The sequence below is a fragment of the Echiichthys vipera genome (genome assembly GCF_963691815.1).
Source record: "Echiichthys vipera genome assembly, chromosome: 9".
In the NCBI taxonomy this organism is placed as follows: domain Eukaryota; kingdom Metazoa; phylum Chordata; class Actinopteri; order Perciformes; family Trachinidae; genus Echiichthys; species Echiichthys vipera.
Genome location: NC_139834.1, coordinates 14,263,693 through 14,286,269, shown reverse-complemented (window position 1 = coordinate 14,286,269; position 22,577 = coordinate 14,263,693). Strand labels below are relative to the sequence as shown.

The following is a 22,577-nucleotide window of genomic DNA, read 5'->3' as shown; positions in this document are numbered from 1 at the left end:
TTGTACCTTATCCATAGATTAGGAGGGATTTATCCTGTAAAAATGGGAGATAGAGGCAGCGGGATGTGATTGCCTTAGTGCTGCGTTGGTCACAAAGGCTGTAGGACTGAAAGACACACAAATCCTGTAGTGATACATGTACACTCTTGCATATTTTGACGTTGTACAAGCACCCGGGGCAATGTAAGACTTCTGCAGATCTTGACAGTAGCTTTAAGGAATAAACAGCCATTAGTTTGTGTCCCAATACATTGCCCTAAAAGTAGTCATCTCTTCTCATTCCATTTCATCTGATTTTGTCTTGTCCTCCAGTCCTGTTATGATGCTTTTTTATAGAACTTTGCCCCAGAAATAGTTATAGTTATATTGAGCTTGGAATGACAGACGTTAAAGTGAAAGCAAGACCAAACCATTGTAGCGGGAGGCAGCCGAGGTTACAGTGTTGCCAGTCAGTGTTAGTGGGGGCGGGCTCTAAGCTGTCATCTCAGCGTTTCGGTCTCGCCCTACATATCAGTTCACTGGTGCTCTGCAGGCTTTGGGTCTTGGCAGGGGCAAACACACAGTGCGACACACATACTTTGACACACAGAACTCAAGCTACATACAAACAGTTTATGCACTACACATATTTGCCCTTGCGGGCCACTAACTGTGGCACAGAGAAAGATTTTCCACTGGGAATAAAACTGACACAAGTCACGTATTAAGTTTCCAAGAATCTCTGTGTCATCGAAAAGATGAAATAAAAGCTTTTCAGAAAAGATCCCCTGTGATGAAAGATCTTTTAAAACTGGTTTAGAGGACTCTGTGATGGGTGACAGCAGAGGAAAGTTCAGTTACTGTACTGAGGGATATAGGGTGAGATTAGGAGCACCTAATTAAGTGAAATAATTAAGGGTTGGATAATAAAGCTCTTCTCTCTTGTCCTTTCTCATCTCAAGTAAAAATGGCCCACAGCCAGTCCGTGTGTTAATATGAGTAGATGTAATGTGTGTGTGTGTGTGTGTGTGTGTGTGTGTGTGTGTGTGTGTGTGTGTGTGTGTGTGTGTGTGTGTGTGTGTGTGTGTGTGTGTGTGTGTGTGTGTGTGTGTGTGTGTGTGTGTGTGTGTGTGTGTGTGTGTGTGTGTGTGTGTGTGTGTGTGTGTGTGTGTGTGTGTGTGTGTGTGTGTGTGTGTGTGTGTGTGTGTGTGTGTGTGTGTGTGTGCGCGCGTGCGTGCCTGCAGTATGTGTGTGCTTTTGTCTATAATGTCTAACTAGCCAGTCCATAATAAGGGAATGGTTCAGTGGAAGGTAGTAGGAAATGAGCTGGTTTGGCACAGCTCTGTTGGAACAGTAGTGTTGCAATCACTGTGACACACACCATGAAAAGTGGCAGTGTCAGTGTTAACAAGCTAGTGCACACATGCATTGACATGGGGACACAAACACTGAGCCTGATTAATTGGTGGGTTTTTAAAAGGGGCCCTGAGCAGTCTCTATTTCACTGTGCTGCCTATGAAACATCTGTCGTCATTAAAAGTCAACATTAGGAAAGTTATCAATAGAAAGACTGACATTGATGGCGTGCTGTGATGTATTTGTCACCACAGATGGATAAAGGAAGTAGTTTATAAATCAGCTAATTGCATTTACTATTACTGTAATGATTGTTTTTCAAGAGATTTATTGTTATAGCTGTGAATGATGGGCCGTTCAATCATACTTACAAGACAGATAGTTAGGTGATCAAATGCATAGTGACATAGGCACAGAAACCTTCAATGCTGGTCCTACTGAATGTTCAATTACATCAATGTACAACTGACAGAAGTTAAAGAAACATTTAGTTTTAGTGTCTATTCATAAAGAGTAATTAAGGAATGATATTTTAGGAAAATACACGTATTTGCTTTCTTGAACAGAGTTCAATTAGAAGATTGATATCACTCTCATGTCTGTATGATCAGCTGCCAAAACAGAAAATATGGTTGCCATTTTTAGTCACCTCGTATTTTGAGTAATTAAGACAATATGCAGTTATACGGTACATCATTTAATAATGAAAATCTCCCATAAAAGACCCTCAATTTTACAACTTTTCTTTTTGTCTTTTTTTCAGTTTTTTTCTGGTGCTTTGTTTTTTGTGAGTCTTTTCACCCCACAGTCAAACAACTTAAAGCCTGTGAGCATGTGAGTAAATGCACCAACACACATGTAGTGTCATCACGTGCAGTTTTCTGATTTCTGGTTCTGACTGTAAAATAAATATTTAAATATCACTAATCCAACAACAAATAATTGGAAAATGTTTATTTTGGTGTGAACTTTTTACTGTTTGCCATCACCATTTTTTATTTGTCAAAAAGGCCAAGAATTGGTTGCCAATTTCTCAAAATGGTTGCCAGTGGCAACCTGGCTTCTGTTATTATTAAGCCATGATCTTAATACTTCTGTAGTTGTACTTCAGTAAGATTTTGAATGCAGTATGTATACACTGTGGTATTGCTGTTTTTACTTATGTGAAAGATCTGAGTACTTCCACCACTATGTATGATAATTATGAAGCTGCAGCCAGGAGGTGGTTCATTTAGCTTTGCATAAAGACTATAAACAGGGAAAAGACGTAGCCTGGGGTTATCAAAGGGTTTAAAAAACATGGCATCATAAGCAAGTTAAACACCTGATGACTTTACATAAACATATTTCCCTAAATTTTGAACTGTCCCTTTATGGAAAAAGAAAGGTACGTAAACATAATGAGAGAGGGGGATAAGAAAAAGCAGTAAGATGAATGGAAGACAATGTGAGTGTGTTTAGTGTGAAGGATTAAGAAGGAAAGGGGAGTAGAAGGGTTCCCTTGAGATCGTTTGGTCTGGACAAGTAGCTCCTGCTGGGACTTTATATGTATTGATGTGTGTACTTGTCTGTATGTGTGCATAAGGGCTACACAAAGAGCTTTGATTCTCTCCCCTGTCTCATCCCAAACTGCCCACTTTGTACCAGCGCCTGTCTACTATGTTACCTGAGCCTCGGGAAGACGTGTGTGTGTGTGGTGTGTGTGTGTGTGTGTGTGTGTGTGTGTGTGTGTGTGTGTGTGTGTGTGTGTGTGTGTGTGTGTGTGTGTGTGTGTGTGTGTGTGTGTGTGTGTGTGTGTGTGTGTGTGTGTGTGTGTGTGTGTGTGTGTGTGTGTGTGTGTGTGTGTGTGTGTGTGTGTGTGTGTGTGTGTGTGTGTGTGTGTGTGTGTGTGTGTGTGTGTGTGTGTGTGTGTGTGTGTGTTTGTGTGTGTGTGCGAAGGGGGAGTAATTGGTAAGTCCATCTGACTGAAAGGCCTGAGCGAAGTGGCAGTGCAGGAGTCGAGCTGATAACATGGCAATTAAGCTGAGAGCGACAGACCCCCAATCAGCACAGCATGCTACAGAGACCCAGAGAGACAGGTGAAACAGCAGGGAGTGGAAACAGAGACAGGGAGAATGGGCGAGTGCCTCCAGGTGTGAGCGTCTGACTGTATTGTGCACACATACCATTCGTTCTCCCACTGAAGATATCTGCTGCTGCTGCTGCTGCTGCTGCTGCTGCGAAAATTTTGGTTATTGCATCTTTATCAAACTCCAAACTGCACACTTTAAAAGGAAATAGAGTGCCGGGCAAAGTTTGGGCTTTTTACATCTTCCGTTGCTTGTTGAAATAAGGCACAGAGGATATAGAGCAGAGTTATTTTATGTCTCTGTTTGATAGATTTTGCCAGTGGCGGTGCTACAGTTCTCCACTCTACTGTCTCAGTAGTATTGCCTAAGCTTCTCTGTGTGGCCACTGCCACAACCTTTATATCTTCTACCCACCTTTCTTCTTTTTCTGACTGTCTTTTCTTTCGGAAAAGATTAGAGGCAGCATCCTGGATCACATCACACAGGAGCACAACACACTTTTAAAACCTTTAAAGCTCTGAGTTATATTTTAGTTGGCTACCACCACCACTACCTCCACCAGCTCCACCACCACCACCGTCGTTGCCGAGTTGCTGTTTCTAATCGTTCATGCTGCATGCGGATCTACAAACTAACTCCCTGTCTGCAATTTCCAGTCTCTCCCCGTCTATGTCAGCTTCAAATTCATTGGCACATTTCCCTTCTCTCTCCCCTGCGCTCCTTTCTCTCTCTCTCTGTTTACCTCTCCGCTTCTGTTGAGCATGAACTTTTATCTTCTTTTTTTCTCTCCACCAGCCCCCCGCCCATTCTATAAGCCTTTTCCCCTCTTTTTCATTCCTCTTTATTTTCTTTTATCCCCTCATCCTGGTCGCATTGTGTGGATGCAGGGATGGTGTAGAGCAGATTATCAACTAAGTCTCACAACGGTCATTATTCACTTCATTGTTTGCAAACCCCTTGGTGCTCAATAACCTTTGTGTTTGTTTGTGCAAGTGTGTGCATGTGCGTGTACATTTTTAATGCCCTTGACTGGTTGTCATTTTCGCCACACTACATTGCTCAGGCATCTTTTTGTATATAATATAATATTTCAAATATGTGCAAACAAAGTAGGGTACTTGTGTGACAGTCAGGGCTTAAGGACATTCAATAAAGTATTGAGTGCTGAACCCCTCCATATCCCAGTCTCTCAGCAGGCCACAACGCGAGTGCACCACATCGATTTACAGACAACATGTGACAATCACAATCAGCTGTAGTCCATTCAGGCTCAAGACTCATTCCCCTCTGTTCTCTCCGGCAAGTTTAACGTCTGCACATGACAGCGGTTGAATGTAAAGACTTAGAAAATTAGCGTATAAGGAGCTGATTTCTCTATGCTCAGCAGACAGAGTGTGGTGGATCCGTGCCGAACAGCCTTGCAGGCTATCACTGAAGGTATTTGTGAACTCAAGGAACTGGCATGCCAAGTTTTGCTTGCGTAGGTTACTTCTTTAATTCCAGATTAAAAAAAAGGAAAAAAAGATAATGGCTAAACCTGTTTGTCTGACTGCTTGAATAGAGTTCATTAGCAGACCATCTGGCTTATAGCTCTTGGTTCCAAATGATCAGCTTAAATTGCACTTGAAATGAAAAGATTAGATTTTAATATTGAAATGCATGCAGACATTGTTTTTTGCGGTAACCTGCTCAATTACATATTTCCTGCTGTTGATTTTTTATCCAGGCTGCGGTGCTAACTTAAGATGGAAACAGAGTAATTTGGAGCTGTAATATTTTGTACCCAAACATCCATTAATGCACTCGGGCAGAACATTTTGCCACTCAGAGGAACAGCTGTAAACAAACAATAAATATTAAAAAGCCAATTTTGTCCAAGCTGAGAAGTTATGTGCTTGTGTACATTTCATATCCCCCATCATTTTGGATTATTTTGAGAAGAAAGAAGAGGAAGACGTTCTTCATGACAGACAAACTGCAAATACAGTTTAGATCACAGCATTTATTGAGATTTGAAAGCTGTGGAACAATACGTTATTCTTATGTGACAGCTGGAATGACTGTAATTCAGCATACACAGAAGAACATAATGCCGATCTGTCTCTCTTTCACTGCATTCAAACATCAGAAATCTTGTCAATCTGCAAGTCAAAGTATGTTCGATCAGTTAACTTCTTGCATTTGACCTTTCACAATATTAAATTATTCAACCAATCACACGGGATACAATTTAGCTTAACCTTTATAATGCTTGCTTGTGGATACCATCGCCATGTGAATTTAAAACTGTTTAAACATGCACAAAGTTGTGCTCTGCCTGCTTGACCTTTTAATGTAATTTTCTCCGTTGTGTGCTGTGTCCCATCTGATACACCGATCCATTTGGAAGTCCTAACCAGGCTAATTTGGATGGATTTGACAAAGGTTTTGATGAGCCATGAATGATAACAATGTAGAGGATGTGTGAGAACTAGATTGATCAATCTGATTACCTCGCCAGTTAGGCCGGCTTGTCGAATAATAATTCAATATGTCACAAACAACATCATGCAAATACACACAGATAGTGTTTGCCCTTGAAGCGCTCTATGATGATTATACTATGGATTCATTATGCTAATGAAGCGGGCTGGAACGTGCATTGCTCTTCTGTATGTAACAGTTTCAGGGTCAAAGAAGCTGATTATACATTATATTATTATATTAAACATATGTGCAGTAGTTTCTAAATCCCAAGTTCTCCCAAAAATGAAGAAGGGGTTTTGGTTTCAGAGATGTTGAGATGTCAGTAGTCTTATCAGGTATTCATCACACAGGATGTGTAGTTGTATTATGAAGGGGTCACCGGAAGTGTTATTGTTGTTGCCGACTGGATGTTGACATGTGTGGAATGGAATAAAGTCGGCATTGAGGACGGCCATTCGTGTCCTTTGGGTATTTTATTATTCACCCAGTACAGGCACCCTGAACACTCGGTTACACAATTGGAAAATGACCTGGTGTCTTTTTTTATTATCAAGCAGGTTGAGGTGCTATATAAATAATGTAAGTATCAAACTGCTCAAACCGCAAGAAAATACACACAGCTTGTATTCAGAAACAGTGATTTTAAATGAGCTTCAGGACTTCTGTGAATTTAGGATGTCACAACTACTATACATAGGTAGAAAGTGCTGTGACAGTCAACTCCTGGCTGATATGATGGTGCAGAGATGTTCAGAGCACACATGCGGATGACCCAGAAATTCTGACCAATTTTCAGGAGGGGGCTTAAAGAGACAGGCGCAAACAAAGAAGCGTTTCAGACAGAGGGTAATTACAAGTGTATATATAAATTAACATCCATCTATCCATCTTCAACCGCTTGTCATGCACATTTATATTCCAGTTTTAAGTCTTGTACTAGTTTAAAACTTATAATGGGGCCATTTACATGGAACATGAGGATCTGGGTATTCATATCCCTAAGATCATATTGGTATCAGTGTCTCTGATCATCTGAGTTTGGGTGTGTTTGATTCTTCGGCCTTATACCTACTGAATCAACTCAACAGCTCGGCTTGAGCACAGTTTGGTTTCTAGTTGCCTGAATGCGGCTGCTTTCACCACTTTGCTGGATTTAACTTCTCCAGCTGCAATGGAAAGATACAATTTATGCGGCACAAAAGTCCGATTTTGGTGGACAAGGAGCTTAAAGTATTCCAGTTTCTATCAGAGTGTTTTAGTTAGCATACGCAGAATTCTCAAAACCAGGATATCCACAACACATAAGTGGGGATACTCCACAAACACCAGATAACTACATGTAAAGGCACTCAGTGATCTTGTCAGTCCCCCAGAGATCAAGCCTGATCACACCTCACATCCTATTACTCAACCTCATCCTTCCTTTTCCTCTGACATTCACTCTGGATAATCGATTGTCAGTGAGATCTAATCTGTTCTCCCGTGTCATCATATGAGGGCTTGGCTGTGAAGGGGAGAAAGCAACAGACAATCACTTGACCTCATCTGCTCATCATTTCCCGCTTTGTCCTCTTTTATTTCCCGATGCAATTAATATTAATGTTCTGCTTTGAAGCTTAATTTTCCATCTATCCATTCATCTGTGACGTGCCATCGTGCACCATTTTCCCATCTTTCTGTTCCTACATTTGCCCTGGACGTCATTCCTTCATCCTCTTACGAGGGCACGACCGTGTCAGACCCCTGAATCCCTTCTCCTCTTCTCTGTCATTCTTCCTTTTCCTTCTCTTGTGCGAAACATGTAGTGAATTCCTTTGAGCATGAGTGGATATGACAGCCAGTGTCCTCAGATTGAGGAGTTCGGAGCACTGTGTTTGTGCGCGTGCCTGTCTGTGTGTTTTATCTAAAGGGATCTGTAATTGTATGTTCTCTGACACAGTGATGGATAATCAATAGTTCTGTCTGTCTTGGTGGAAGTGCGGTGGGGGCCAGAGTGGAGAGTTGGAACATAAAAGTAATGCTGTCCTCAATGCTGGACCCTCCAGGTTTTTTTGAGGTACTTCCTAAGGGGAAAGTCAAGGTTGGCCTGGCATTTCTCATATCAGACTTTATTGTTCTCTGTACTCTAATGTTGTGTTCACAATTTTGATTATGTTTGATTATGGGATCAAATGCAGAAGATACGCTGTTATAGAACTGTAGGCACCAACGTTTCTTTAGATCAACCACGGCCGAAATATCCGATATTGCTGTACCAGTCCCAGATACGTTGGAAAACACTGTTGTGTCTGGATTCATAACATCATCTGGGGTCCGTTTCACAAAGCAGGTTCAACAAACTCTGAGTCTAACCCTGAACTCTGAGTTGCTCTTCTCTGAGATAGGAAACTCTGAGTTTTCGGTTCCAGAACAGCTGATTTGCGTTAGGTTGATCAACTCAGAGTAGTTTGACCCGGAGTTAAGCACGTGCACCACAAGTAAAAAAAGACAGCATCAATGGAGCCCTGATGGGCAACTGCAACTGTAAATATTAATGCGCTCATACGGTGAGTTTGAGCAGGTTTAAAGTGTAACACCACTGCAGCAGCAAAAGAGAGGGAGACGCGTGGGAGAACATTGCTGCTTGGGTCAGTGCGTAGGTTTAAATGTAGTCCTGTTGCAATCACAGTAATATCACAGGGGAAACTGCTTGAGTGGTAGTCCAAGTTTATTTCATTTAGTTGCATTCCCACGGGGGAGAAGCGCACTTGGCAGCAGCTTAAGATGAAACATAAAAACATTGTTCAAACAGGTAAAATATCGGCACAATCTCATGGTGACGCCTCATTTTGAGCATGTTTTACATTGTAAAGTAAATATTACCGTAAGTGGCTGTTTTAGATGTTGTATAAAAAACTCCCATTTGCAAAAAACGCAGCGCAACACACAATATCTGCTGGGATGTGAGAGCATGACTTTGGTTGTTAATGTTGGAAATGTAAGGACAGATGAATTTGTGTATGTAAATGGTGGACTGTGATGAAATGGTGTTGTGTGTATTGAGCACCCCTGCCGTGAAATGCACCCCCTCGCATTATAGGTGATATTCTGGATCAGAAGGCTGTTGTTTCGACCTATAGGAGTAGTTTATATACCGGTAACCCAATTAAAAGCACACACTTTTGAACCTATGAATTGCAAGAAAAGCTGGGATTATATTTAGGACAAACAATACATGTTTGTGTGTGTGTCTATGGAAAACTTTGAAAATACATAACACAGGAAGCTTACTAGGATGTTAACTTTAGTTCAGTGTGTGCACCCACCAAACTAACAATAGTATGCCACCTGGCTAGAATGTGGTATGTGAACTGAATGATGGTGTGGTGTGCTGGTGTGGTGTTTTACCAGTGGCAGGGGAAACTGCCACATTGCCATTGTGAGTCACATTCATATATGCATGGACATGCCGGCGTCGCTGACACACACAATCATAAAACAGATTTAACTGCCCTTTTCCTTTGTTTGTGTCCTGATGAGAGTTGGTGTGTTATCTTCAATCAGCCTGCATTGTGGATGTCCATCGTTTAATCCCATCTCCTTATCTGCATGTTGCCGTGACACTGATGGTAAACCTCAGCCCCATCATGTGCAACAGTGTTTTAAGTCAGAGTGGGTAATAGACTGCAATGCATCATGGGAAAAGCCCATGGGGCCCTGGGTTTTATATTTCTTTTCAAAGCTGCAGCCAGAATTCTTCATCTAATTTCATGGCTCATTCCTGGGGTTAAGAGCGGGTCTGGTGGAGTGGAAGAGTTGTAAATAGCCTCTCGCTTTACCCCCAACATACTATAGGACCAACAAATCTGTATCACTGGGAGATGTACTAGAAATAGTTTAAATTGGCAGCATCAGTCTGTTTGATGCTATATTTAGGACTTCAGGTTTAACGCATTAAACAGGCATGAAATTGTTGCATGATGAAGTTTAACCCCCTTGCAGATTACAGAGGAATGAGGATAAATGGGATTTTTTTTTCTCTTCTCTTTCATATAAAACTCTGATAGAAATTTTATCTTTGAGTTGAATAAAAGGTGCTCGCTAGGATGCCAGTATCATGCTGCTGAAATACACAATGGCACCCTCTCTGTGATGCCTGAAATAAAGTGGATTAGACCACTTGCCCCACCCTCCATGCGTCGAAAAGTCGATGCCAAGGTTATTTAAAAATCAAACTTCTACAAAAAGCCCACACAGCAAAAACAGTCCACATGGACCAATTTCGATGCTCGCTTTTGGAGTCAAATGAGTAATGTCCGGGGATGCCATGTTAATCTACTGTGGGATTTGGCTTGGAACGACCTTCCAGGGTGCCGTACCTAACAGCTTAATTACCTTTTCAAAAGGGAATACCTCTGAGATTTAGCAGCCACTCTGCACGGCAGATATGCTGCTCAGTCAAGAGGAGGTGATATGAGGCTACACTTCACTGGGCTGAGTCGTATTGACCTACCTACCCTCTGCACAGACACTGACACAAACATAAACACCTGTCTGACACTTTGCCCTTGGTTTTGGCACCTCTACCACCAACAGCTCTCTCCCTTCCCTTTTCACTCTTTTTCCTTTGTATGGCTGAAGTTACAGGTCCCAGAGCTTTTAAAAATTGCACTGCAGCCGCAACAGCAACACTGGTATTGTTTTCATCTTGTGAGTCTGTGTCATCATGGAAAAATGTAGTCCGGGAGAAACCTGCTGTAGCTGCAACTACCAAAGAGGTGGTTTTGAGTATCTCTGTCTGTGGACAGGTTTTGATAGCATGCAAATGTGCGAGATACAGCTACAAAATAGTACGGGTTATTTCAAAATGAAGGTCGAGTTCAAAAAAGGGTGTCGTCTGAGCAAGGGCGCTGGACATAGGGAGGGGAAAGTAGGGAACCACCACTTTACACCCATGGCCTTGCGTCTGGTGTGATCCCATTGCAAGATTGTCTCTAGTCTTTTTTTTATTTTTTATTTACTGACTAAGAAGACGTGCTTTTTTCCACTTTTCACCCTGCCTCCCTCCATCCACCCTCCATCATCCCTCATCTTCTCTCCCCGCCTGTGACTGGAGGTGATAAAAGTCACCAGCAAGGGCAGTGAGAGATAATACAACACCAGTTAGTGACAAATAGGACAGAGGAGATTTGGCAGTTGTCCAAGCTGATCAAAGGCATGTTGGGAAAGACAAAGACAAATAACCTCTCCTGCTGAATGGTAAGGGTGGTAATGGGTCCTGACCGCTAAGATCCATTTAAAGACACTGAGCTTTGTCACAGCTACATTATCCCATTCAGCCTGATTTCGAATATATTGCATTTTCTTAAAGCTTTGCAACCGTAAAAGTAGCCGTCAGAGGCATACGTTGCAATTCCATTTCAAAAGAGATGTGAATTGGAAGGTATGGATATTTAATCACTTTTGGGTGGTTCTAAATTCTCAGCCTTATCCTGTGCCAGGAGGTTATGTCAACCAAGTCTATTAAAGCTTACAGAACGAGCTCTCTGTCTTTGTTTAATGAATGCTTGAGGTGGCGAGGTCTGTTGATGACAGAGATTGAGATTTCAGTTGAACTGGGAAGTTACGCTGCTGCATTTTTTTCACCTACAAAGTCATGTCTATAAAGTGTAGGGTGGTCTCTGTCTAACAACTGGAAATCTCTGTTTTTAACAGCTTGTGAAATGAAGATGTCTTGTGTTCTATTTACGCAGCCCCTCTCTCCTCTCTGAGCTCTTTTACCTTGCTACAGTTTGTCAGTTTACTGTCAGTTTGCACAGATCCACTGCTAATTTACAGTGCTGCTCTCCCTCTCTCTTCTTGTCTGGCTCGCTCTTGCTTTTGCGCTTTCTCTTGTCTCTTTCTGTGAGATTGACAGGTCTTTAGGGTTGCAAGGCGCTTAGCTTCCCACGTTCCTTCCTCCTGTCTCCTCCCCCTCAGTCTGACTGGCAGTAATTACATCAGGGCTGGGCTCGGTTTGTCCCGACGACCCTAAAGACCTGACAACGAGAGAGTGAGAGAGAGAAAGAGAGAGACAGTGAGACAGAGAGAGAGAAGAAGTGGAACAAGAAAGATACTGCTGCATAAGAGGATACAAAAAGTAGCAACATATAGAAATGGGGAATAAGGGAGCGCAGAGAGAGAAAGCAGTATACGAAGGAAAGAGGCAGAAAAGGTTACACATCAGTGATTCCTGACAGGCCTGTATTGTTTTTCATTCCTCCATCATGGCTGTGTGAGCTCTGTATTCACCGCTGCTCACTTGAGCAGATTTGAGAAAAGAGGAAAAAGCTGCAACCAGGAGTTTCCCACAAGGCTCAGCTGTCATACAGCAGCTGTCAGCGGTCTGTTGTGTAATTCTAAAGTGGGAATAATCCAGAAAGGCCTGTTTTCCCTTGTCGTTGAAAGGAATGGACGTTTTTTTTTACTTGTGTTGTTTGTTTTTACTTGCAATAATTTAAGACAACATATAAGTTATATATATATATTCACACCCATTCACCAAATCTAGGACTACAGGGCATGACCATAGGTCAGAAAATCACCTAAAGAAAGCAACATACCAAAGAGACAAATGGATGAACACATTGGGAAGACTTTATGAAACTTAACAAACTGTTCAAATGAATCCAATTACTCTTTTTTAAAATCTGGTCTTCAAGGAGGACGGAAGATAGGAAATTAAGAAGTCATTCAGGAGATGAAATGAGGCTTTTCTCAAAGAATGCTCTGGCATTGTTCCGTTGTTATGAGACTTTTTTCAGATTCAAGAGTAATGAATGCCACATTTATTATGCCTTGTTCCACTTTTAGCCCTTTCATCAGTAATTCTGTGCCTGTCTCAATGACTGCGTTTAGACACACACACACACACACACACACACACACACACACACACACACACACACACACACACACACACACACACATACACACATACACACATACAAACACACACACACACACACACACACAAACACACACACACAGACACACACGTGAATCAGGGGATTTTAGGGAGAAATCTGATTCTTAATTTACAGTTCTGTTGAGGTTGAACTTGACTGTGTATACACAGCCCGATCTCATTCCCAGGGGTCAAATACTGATGGTTTGTCACAAACAATTGGCGTCTGATACCGACGCAAAAGGTGCCCTTGAGCGACTGTATGAGGCGCACCTGGCTTTTAACTGTAAAACCATTTGCAGCAATATAAGGCACTCAGAGCGTAGGGATATGGTCAGGTGCAGGACTTTCACCCAGGAAGTGTGTGGTTTGTGTTGTATTGTCCCTAGAGTCACTTTAATTACATTACAGACATGCATATTAAAACACCACCCACAATCTGCTATTAACCCATGTGTTCCTTGCGGTTAAAACAGCGACCGTTGTTGGATGGATAACAACGGGTTTGTGTATACATTATATAACATCAGGTTTCTCTGTTCCAAACCTGGTTGTGTGTTATCCGGGTTTCTCTTAACCCCTAAGGAATGGTTTGGTTTTTTACATGACGTTTCTGGTTGATGTGCAGTCACACCTTTTATTCATTCATATGACTAATACATTTGTGTCTAGGTGAGGGGAGCGATGGCTGTATTTGTCCCCTTTCAAATAAACCCACAGTACAGTAGCCTGTTCAACTTGATGTGAACTGCAGTAGATGCCCTGTGGCTCTTCCAGAGCTGTACTCTGACCCTGAACTGATAACTTGTCTGCTTTGCTGTCACACAACTAACATTCAGTCCCGGGAGGTAAAGCAGGGGAGGATATACAGAGAGAGGGAAGAATAAAACATTTTCATAATGGAGGATTTAAATAATCAAGGACTTATCTAGCAGGAGACACAATTTCCAAAATCATGCACTGCCTCTGTGAATATGCACTCAGCATAATTGGAGATCACAGGCACTGCTGCCCACCACCATCACCATCACAGCCATCTGCTTGTAGCTGTATGAGAGTCAGTCACAAAGCATGTAATCTGGAGTGAATGCAACCTGTTAAGCTCTTAGAGGATTATCAATTATTTATTTTGTTAGTTTTTCTTTCGTTGTTCTGTTTTGCTTAGTTCATAGACAATGTGTATGCAAGCCCCTTAAACAAAGACAACACAAAGTGAGTGTCTCTTCTTCTCCCTCTGTTTGTCTCTTCCTTTTTTTCCTCTCCTCTTCTTCTTCCTCTCTCGCTATCTCGCTCTCTCTCTCTCTCTCCTCTCAGCGGCGTCCAGCTTCAGTTTTTGCCGTGCCTCCCTGGAGCACACGTTATCTGCTGAGGAGCTGAGCTACCAGCTGCCGCGTCGCGCCGGAGGCAGCAACCTGACCTGGCACGACGGCCGCGGCCAGAGGACAGCACACACACGCACAGTCAAACTACTGCAGCAGCCCGGCACTGAGGGCATCCAGGTATAAAGACATCCATACAAACACACCAGAGGCAGCGTGGAGAAGTGTTTCCACTGCATGCAAATTACTTTCAAATGTGTTTTTGCTTACAAAAAAACTGATTACAGATTGCTCAAATAAGTCTTGCAGGTGTCAGGGGACAGCTCGGGCAGGTTGGACCATAACAAACATGGAAAGGAAAATAAAGTCTGTGAGGCCCAAACCATACTTGATTTCACTAGTGAAGCAATCTGCTGTGATAGGCTTGCGCATAATCTGTCACTGATTTCAGATTTTTCAAAAGAAATAAATTCCGGCCATCAGGCAATCACAGCTTCTTAGAAAATGACAATATGCCTTTTGCCACAATTCAACATCTGAAACGGAAGATTTCAAGAGTTTCCACCCTAATCCCATCATGCAGCAGCTTGTGTTCAGTTTAGCCAATTCAACATGCATGGTTTTAGTGGAAGTGATATTTTTGTTTATAAAAGATAAAAAAGGAAAAATGGTATTTTTTCATATTCATGCTTTAGCATTAGTATTTTGTTCTTTATTTCATTTGTGATAAATATAATTCAAAGTTGTTCAAGGCAATCAAAAGGTTTCTCTGCACATAATGAAGATTAGAGATGGGACAAAATATCGATACAGCAGTTTACCATAGGTATGGTTGTATCCTTCCTTTAAACATTTCAAACCCACAACTGTTCTGCTTTCTGGCAGTTTGAACCTTATTGCTTTTTTTACGTTAGAATGATGGAACATGTAGGCATGGACAAGTTGCAGTCAGTGTGTGTGTGTGTGTGTGTGTGTGTGTGTGTGTGTGTGTGTGTGTGTGTGTGTGTGTGTGTGTGTGTGTGTGTGTGTGTGTGTGTGTGTGTGTGTGTGTGTGTGTGTGTGTGTGTGTGTGTGTGTGTGTGTGTGTGTGTGTGTGTGTGTGTGTGTGTGTGTGTGTGTGTGTGTGTGTGTGTACAGATGCACTAAGCGAATACACTTTGTTGTACATTGTTTCATCTCAGTTCACTTTTTGACTTTTTAGGAGTATTTTTCTTTTTCAGTAGATGACAGATAGTGGATGATTGTCCTAACACAGTGGATACAGTCCTAACATATTATTATAGTATCGTACGTGAGTTACTCTGTGATTCCCACCCCTGATGAAGGTATATGGTGATATATATATATATGAAGATAAAGAAAAACTGACAAACTGAAGCAAGCTGGTCAAAGGGTGCTATATGAACCATTAAAGATTGTAGTCACATTACTGTTTAAAATATATATGTTTCACTTTCTGCAAATTGAGGCATAACAGACTTTTGCCATGCACCTGTATGGGCATTACAAATGCTGTTTACTATCTCTGCCTCAGTATTTCAAGTTGTTGTAACATGAGTATATATTTAATATTACAGATCACTTGCATGGTTTTAAATTTAATTACACCATAGTGGTAGATGAAATATTTTATTGTTGTTGTTTTTTTAAGTAGCTTGGTTAAGAAAACATTATTTCCCTTGAGAAGTCTTTTTTAATTTTATATCGTCCTGTGTGAATTAACTGGTAGCTCATTAAAGCAATTTGTTTTCAAATCAATGTCTGAGAGAAAAAGTGGTGTAATGAAGCTGCCCTGACTTGGGTGGGTAAGAAGTCATATGTACAATTTAGTAAATGATCTCTTAGAATCAAGAGAGAATAGATAGAGCATCAGTGCATCAGATAGAACAGATAGAGCATCAGTGCATCAGCGTCTCTAGCTGTCAAATCCCAGGGAGTGTAATTGTTGTTACTGGCTGGTTTCACCTGAGCCTTCGGTGGATACCAGCAGAGAGAAACTGGTTATGTAACGGAGGAGTGCTAAGAGAACTGTTACCTCAGTACTTGTGATGTAACAGTACTTGTACAAGGGTGCATATTCTGCATAAAAAATGAAATGTATAGTTAATACTGTCCCATGTGAATAAAAATCACATTTAGTCCACAGATGTGTGACCCCCAGACCCCCCCCCCCCCAAAAAAAAAAAAAGCTCAGCAACAGCTTTAACAGCACTCACTGGCAGAAACACTGGATGTGAAAGTAATTTCAGTGCTGGATGGCTGTTGAGGAATGACTGCTCGCTGGCTCAATGTCTCAGCAATATAATGTAAGCACAGCAGTCTGGGCATCATTTACTTCCACACATTGCTCTTGAGCAAAATGGAATCCCATCTGTGCAGCACCAGAGAGAGGCAAAACAAAGAGGAAAAAACATATCTATTTTAAGGCATTCTGCCTGTGTTTGACCTAAAACAGCACATGACACAACAACCTCACATGAAAGAGAGCACATAGCCCAGTGGAGGTCATTTATTTAGTCTCCCCACTGCCCTAAAGAAAGTTTGCTACTGTGAGGCTGTAAGATGTACATATGCACTGCAAGATTGTTCAATAATTCATAAAAGAGTGCCCCCTCAGCTATAACAGCTATAAAAGGCTTAATAAAAGACGAGTGGGAAGCTGTTTCCATGTGATTACACAGAGACTGGATAATTAAACCTCCTCAATACCATGAGAAGTAAGGCTTATTATTTCCTTGTGGCAACAAGCCTCTTTATGCATTATTCAACAACTGGGAGAGCAGTCCAGCTCTCTCTGATGTCTTTGTGTGTCTCCTGTATTCAAACAAAGCAGCAGTGTCCATTTGTGCACCTCTAGCTTTAAGAATCTGTGTTCATGGGTCTGCATGTGCACACATGTGTGTAGATTGGCGTCTGTGTGTCCAGTTCTCTCAGGAGTGATTATTAGATTATTCTCCATTACACTGGTTATGCACACATCAGCTGTAATGAGGGAGCCAGTTAAGTGAAACACAGCTCAGCTTCTGTATAGAAGGTAGGACCTGGGGAATCTTCCTTATCTGTTTAACAAAGCTAACATAACACATTATGCACTCATATGCAAACTCTCTCTCTCTCTCTCTCTCTCTCTCTCTCTCTCTCTCTCTCTCTCTCACACACACACACACACACACACACACACACACACACACACACACACACACACACACACACACACACACACACACACACACACACACACACACACACACACACACACACTGTTGATGCTATGGACCAGAAAGTCAGGGGATACATAGGGACATTAGAAAGGACAGACATGACACACACACATGCACTGTGTACGTAGGAACACATAAATGTAGATGTACCTATTTCCAAAGTGTGGGATATGCAAATATTTGTTTTACTGATTCACAATGTAATAAGCATTTGTTTTATTTGACACGATAACGATAACAGTAAAACACTTAAAATATATAACACCTTTCATAACATAAAATGCATCTCAGAGTACTTTACAAAAGAAACAAATCAATAACACAGGTATTAACAACAGGAGACACAAGTGTGGGAAAACAGTAATGAAATCCTACTGACATAAACAATACTAGTAATAAAAACAAGTTTATAATGATGAAGACAATTTCCAAATAATAAAAGCCTTACAATTATGAGAAAAATAAAAGATATCACATAGTCATAATGAGTTTAGGACAAGGTTGAATTAATTAAAAGCAAAGTTATGAAAATATGTTTTGAGCTGTTTCTTAAAACTATTAACAGAAGTTGTTTTGTCTTATTTGTGATGGGAGTTTGTTTCAAATCTTTGGTACATAACAACAGAAGCTCCTTCACCATACAAGAAAGAAACAATACTAAGGAGGTGGGATGATCAAATTTATTCCCATAGTCCATTTTTCAGCCATATTCTGGAAATCAAGGGCTGATTGCTACACTAGAAGGTGTAGGAGTCAACAGTTAAGATAATTTAAGTTGTGCTCTAAACAGGTGAAGTAATGTCACCCCACACCTGCAGCAACACCAACTAAATGGCGGTTATTTACTCATTTGTGTTTTTACATTGACGCAGATAGACCTGTATGCAGACCTCTCTACTAATAGGATTTTCTTTCCAAATAATGACTCATTCTGTACTTGGCATCCTTGAATTGGCTGTTGTTTGGGTCGCCAGATGGGGTGAGGGGAGGGGTTTGTGGGTGGCTCATTTTGCTGTCTGACACACAGCTTGTGGGTGAACCTTCAGAGTAGACTGGGCAATAGGTGGAATAACAGAGACACAATTTAAGAAGTAATGGCAACAACTGTCCCTTCTTTCCCTATATCAGAGCCAAGCCTGTCGCAGGAAGTGAGGCCCTTATTCACTAATTTGCCATCCTGGGTGGGAGAACGAGAAAGACCAGTCTGTGATTATTTTTCCCTCCTCATTAAAGAACACAGTGCTGACCTTCTCAGCTGACACCAACACAAAGCAGTGAACAGAAAGTAAACACAAATATGACACACAAAGCCTTCTAACTTCGACCACTCCTACGGACATGAATACGATACACCCTAGATTTGAAGGTGGTCGTTTCCAGCTCATTACTTTGGCCAATTGGATTAGTATATGAGCCATCACTGTTGTTACGATTGTCCTGCTTTGGTCATTCTAACTATAGGATGCCATTTAACTTGTGTCAAACTCAACTAAATGTGTACTGCTGTGGTGACATCATCTTAGGGCGTACTCACACTGTCCTTCCAGACCGCGACCCGGGCTTTAGGGTACTTGCCCCCCCCCCCCCCCCCCCGCGCCCCAGCCCCGTTTGTACTCACACTGCCAGGGCCGGCCAATGCTTCCTGCTGTCCATACGACATCACGCCGTAACACGTCACACGCATTGATCGCGTGTGTGTGGCTTTGTTTACAAATCTTTCCATAGACCTCAGAGTTTTTGTGCGTCTTGTCGACTGTTTTTGAATCTTTTCATCCGACCAAATCTGCAGTAAACACTCCACCTCCGCATCACACCAACGTGAACCTTTCACCGCCATTGTTGTTGTTGTTAAATGTTGTACAAATTGTACATATGACTTCTTACCCACCCAAGTCAGGGCAGCTTCATTACACCACTCTTTCTCTCAGACATTGATTTGAAAACAAATTGCTTTAATGAGCTACCAGTTAATTCACACAGGACGATATAGAATTAAAAAAGGCCTTCTCAAGGGAAATAATGTTTTCTTAACTAAGCTACTTAAAAAACAACAACAATAAAATATTTCATCTACCACTATGGTGTAATTAAATTTAAAACCATGCAAGTGAACTGTAATATTTAATATAAACTCATACAACTCAACATCATATAACTCGTACATGTGCAAACGGCTCCGCTAAAGCCCACCTCTTTCAAGCGGGCCGGCCGCAGTTATGCGCAGAACGGGTGCACTCACACTGCTTAAAGGTACTAGGCTTTAGCTGAAAAAACGGTTTTGGCCCCGGCCAGAAGGACAGTGTGAGTACGCCCTTAGTATCAGTATGTTGCTCAGTTCTGTTTAACAACTATCTGAAAAATCTGTTTTGAAAATGAAGCAATGTTATAGTTGTTGGTATTTCTATTTATTAAGTTCTTTTTTTTTTTTTACTACATTGCAGTTTGCACAATAAAAACGGTTTACATGCTTCAATTATTCCATGCATTATGATTCCTTCATAGTATATTGTATAATTTTGTGGAGTCAAGCCAACCCTAGCAATCAAAGCCTTCAGTATACATGATGAGGATGACATGTGTCTGTCGATCACTTCACCACTTTGGTCTAGACTGAAATATTGGATGGATTGCCCTGAAACTTTGTACAGACATTAGTGATCCCCAAATTAATTAATTTCACTGTCTCTTGTAATCCCTTGACATTTTCTGTAGCGCCATCATGGGATTGACATTTGCGGTTTTCATTGAAACCTCTCAACAACTATTGCTATGAAATTTGATTCAGACAATCATGTCCCCCTCAAGATGAACTGTAAGCACTTGATGATCCCCCTTACTTTTCATGTAGCATCATCCAGTGCTTCGGTTTATCACCAAAAACCTGCAATACTGACAATCAGCCTCCGCTGTACTTTTGTTTTTAGTTTTAATTAAAAATAGAATGAAATAGTGAAAAATATACCTGCTAAACATCAGCATTTTAGCATTATGATGGTGTTAGTATGTTCATTTTAGCATCTGCTCAAAGCATTGCTGTGCCTAAGTACAGCTTCACAGAGCCAGGAGCCTGGCTGGAGTCTTGCTATAGTATGTTTGACATTTTAAGTGAACACCATCACACTATCATGTTATCTTTTTAAGTCGAATCATTAGGGAAATTAATGATTTGTGGAAAAGCTGTCACTGATTCCAACAGAGCCAAGGCTGTCTTCACCAGCAAAAACAACAATTGGTGGTTTGTTCCAAACCTTTAAAACTTTTTTTCCTGACAAGCGACCTCTCATCACTCAAATAATTATTGTCCTGTTCCAGAAGGAAAGTAGTGATGTTTTTATACCGTCACAAAACCTTTTATAGAGGAGGTCAGGTGGGTACTTGGGTGTAAAAGTGTGACACCAGAAGCTTTGATTTGACTCAAAGTGCTGGCATTTTATGGAAGCATTTTGACGCCTGTTTTGGTGTATGCAGCAGAGAGAGAACAGAGGTCTGAAAGACAGAGAGAGACAAGAGGCAGAAATGCTTTAGCCTGTATTGTCCTTGTTCTGCCACTTAGTGATGTGTTGCTCTGTCTAAGCCACATCTTTGACTCATGCTAAATAGAGAGCTTTGTGAAAATCCCATCTGGCCCTTTGTCCTCCCACTGAGAGGCCGCTCACATTCACACGAGTGCAAGACATTTACAAACTGTGTGTCCCGAGGACGACCAAAGGCAGAGCTTCCACGGAGCTAACAGAGGCTGTCAGTTCACCCACTTTCTTGTGCAAGCTCACACATAAACATTTTCAGAAAACACAGTGACACACCCAAACACACATATGCGCAAGGCTGGACTGAGCGGTAGGAGACACACAGGTGTTAAATGATGCAACAGAAACTGCCAGGGACAAGGTGGAGGATTCAGTGTTACTGAGTGGAGGGGAACATGAAACAAGAAGGGGGGGTTGGGGGGTGGTGGGGGGTGAGGAATCATGTGTCAGGATCTGTCAGGGTCTTTGGGATTGGAGTGACAGATGGAAGATCTGATTCTATAACAACAGAACAGTGGGAGACAGATCGGTACATGAGATGAGAGACGGAAAGAGAGAGTTGTTGGATTAGACAGCAAGAGAAGATAGAGGAGTGTTTAGTGGTGCAATTAAGTGACAGCAAGAGAAGATTCAGAGCAGAGAGGGAAAGGCAGGTGTGAGCTACAGTACATGATGTGCAGATTATAAAAACATAGATTCACTCACTCATACAAATACATACACACCCTGTTAATTGGCGTAACATCCTTGATCAATCTCGGGCAGAGTGTGGATGCACAGAGACAGAGGCAGCCATCGGAAGAAAGGCGCTATCGGTCACAAAGAGTGAATTTTAAGGATTCCCCACGCTCCCCTGACTTTTAGCTAATCCCTGATTCAGTAACACTGAGAGGCTGGGCATGCACAGGCACACACACACACACACACACACACACACACACACACACACACACACACACACACACACACACACACACACACACACACACACACACATATACACACACACACGCACACACAGAAACAAAGGCACATATATGAGCAAAAAGTAGTTCCATGCACAGCTGAAAGATCGAAGGGAGGAAACGAGAGAGAGGGAGGACAGGGAGGGAGGAGGCGGAGTGTCAGGCAGGCAGCTGTTCGAGGAAACAAGCAGACTTATCAATAAAGAAGTGCAAAGAAGAAAGACACCATAAAAACGTGTGGCCTAGGAAGGGAAAAGGTTTCTGAGGAAGCAGAAACACGAGAACTCTAGAATAGCATATTCATAATGATTTATAGGTGTCCATTTTTGTCCACTTCAATAAAAATGTATAGTATAAATTCAAGGAGGAAGTCAGTTTGGGTCAATAAGAGAGTCTTTTGGAGAACCAATGCCTAAAAAAGTGAATAAACACTGACCTCCGCCTCTCATAGACTTCCACTCCATATACAGCATCCACTCTACCCCCCCCCCCCCCCATCTCCTCCCCTCCTCTTCTGTATGTAATGAATGAGGGAGCTCCTCCCGCTGGACAGAAGTAGGTCTTGGGTGGAGTGGGGAAGGCAGTAAGGGGTGAACGCGGACGACGCAGAACTGGCCAGGAGGAGATACAGTCTGATGGATGGCCGAAGAGCGGAGGAAGAAAAGCGAGGGAGGAAGACGAGAGAAGGAGGGATGATGAGGAGCTATCATTCCACTTCCCTTCTGTCTGGCTTCTGGATGATGAAGGCCA

General features: G+C 41.9%; 1 protein-coding gene across 1 annotated transcript in view; it reads left to right on the top strand.

Annotated features, from left to right (window-relative positions):
* The window catches only part of LOC310951215 (sterile alpha motif domain-containing protein 10-like), a 48,867-nt gene that overhangs the window by 8,239 nt on the left and 18,051 nt on the right, over nt 1-22,577 (top strand). Inside the window, exon 2 of the mRNA XM_083919336.1 lies at nt 14,110-14,294. Coding sequence (XP_083775462.1) covers nt 14,110-14,294 — 185 coding nt within the window. The remainder of the gene's footprint in view (nt 1-14,109; nt 14,295-22,577) is intronic.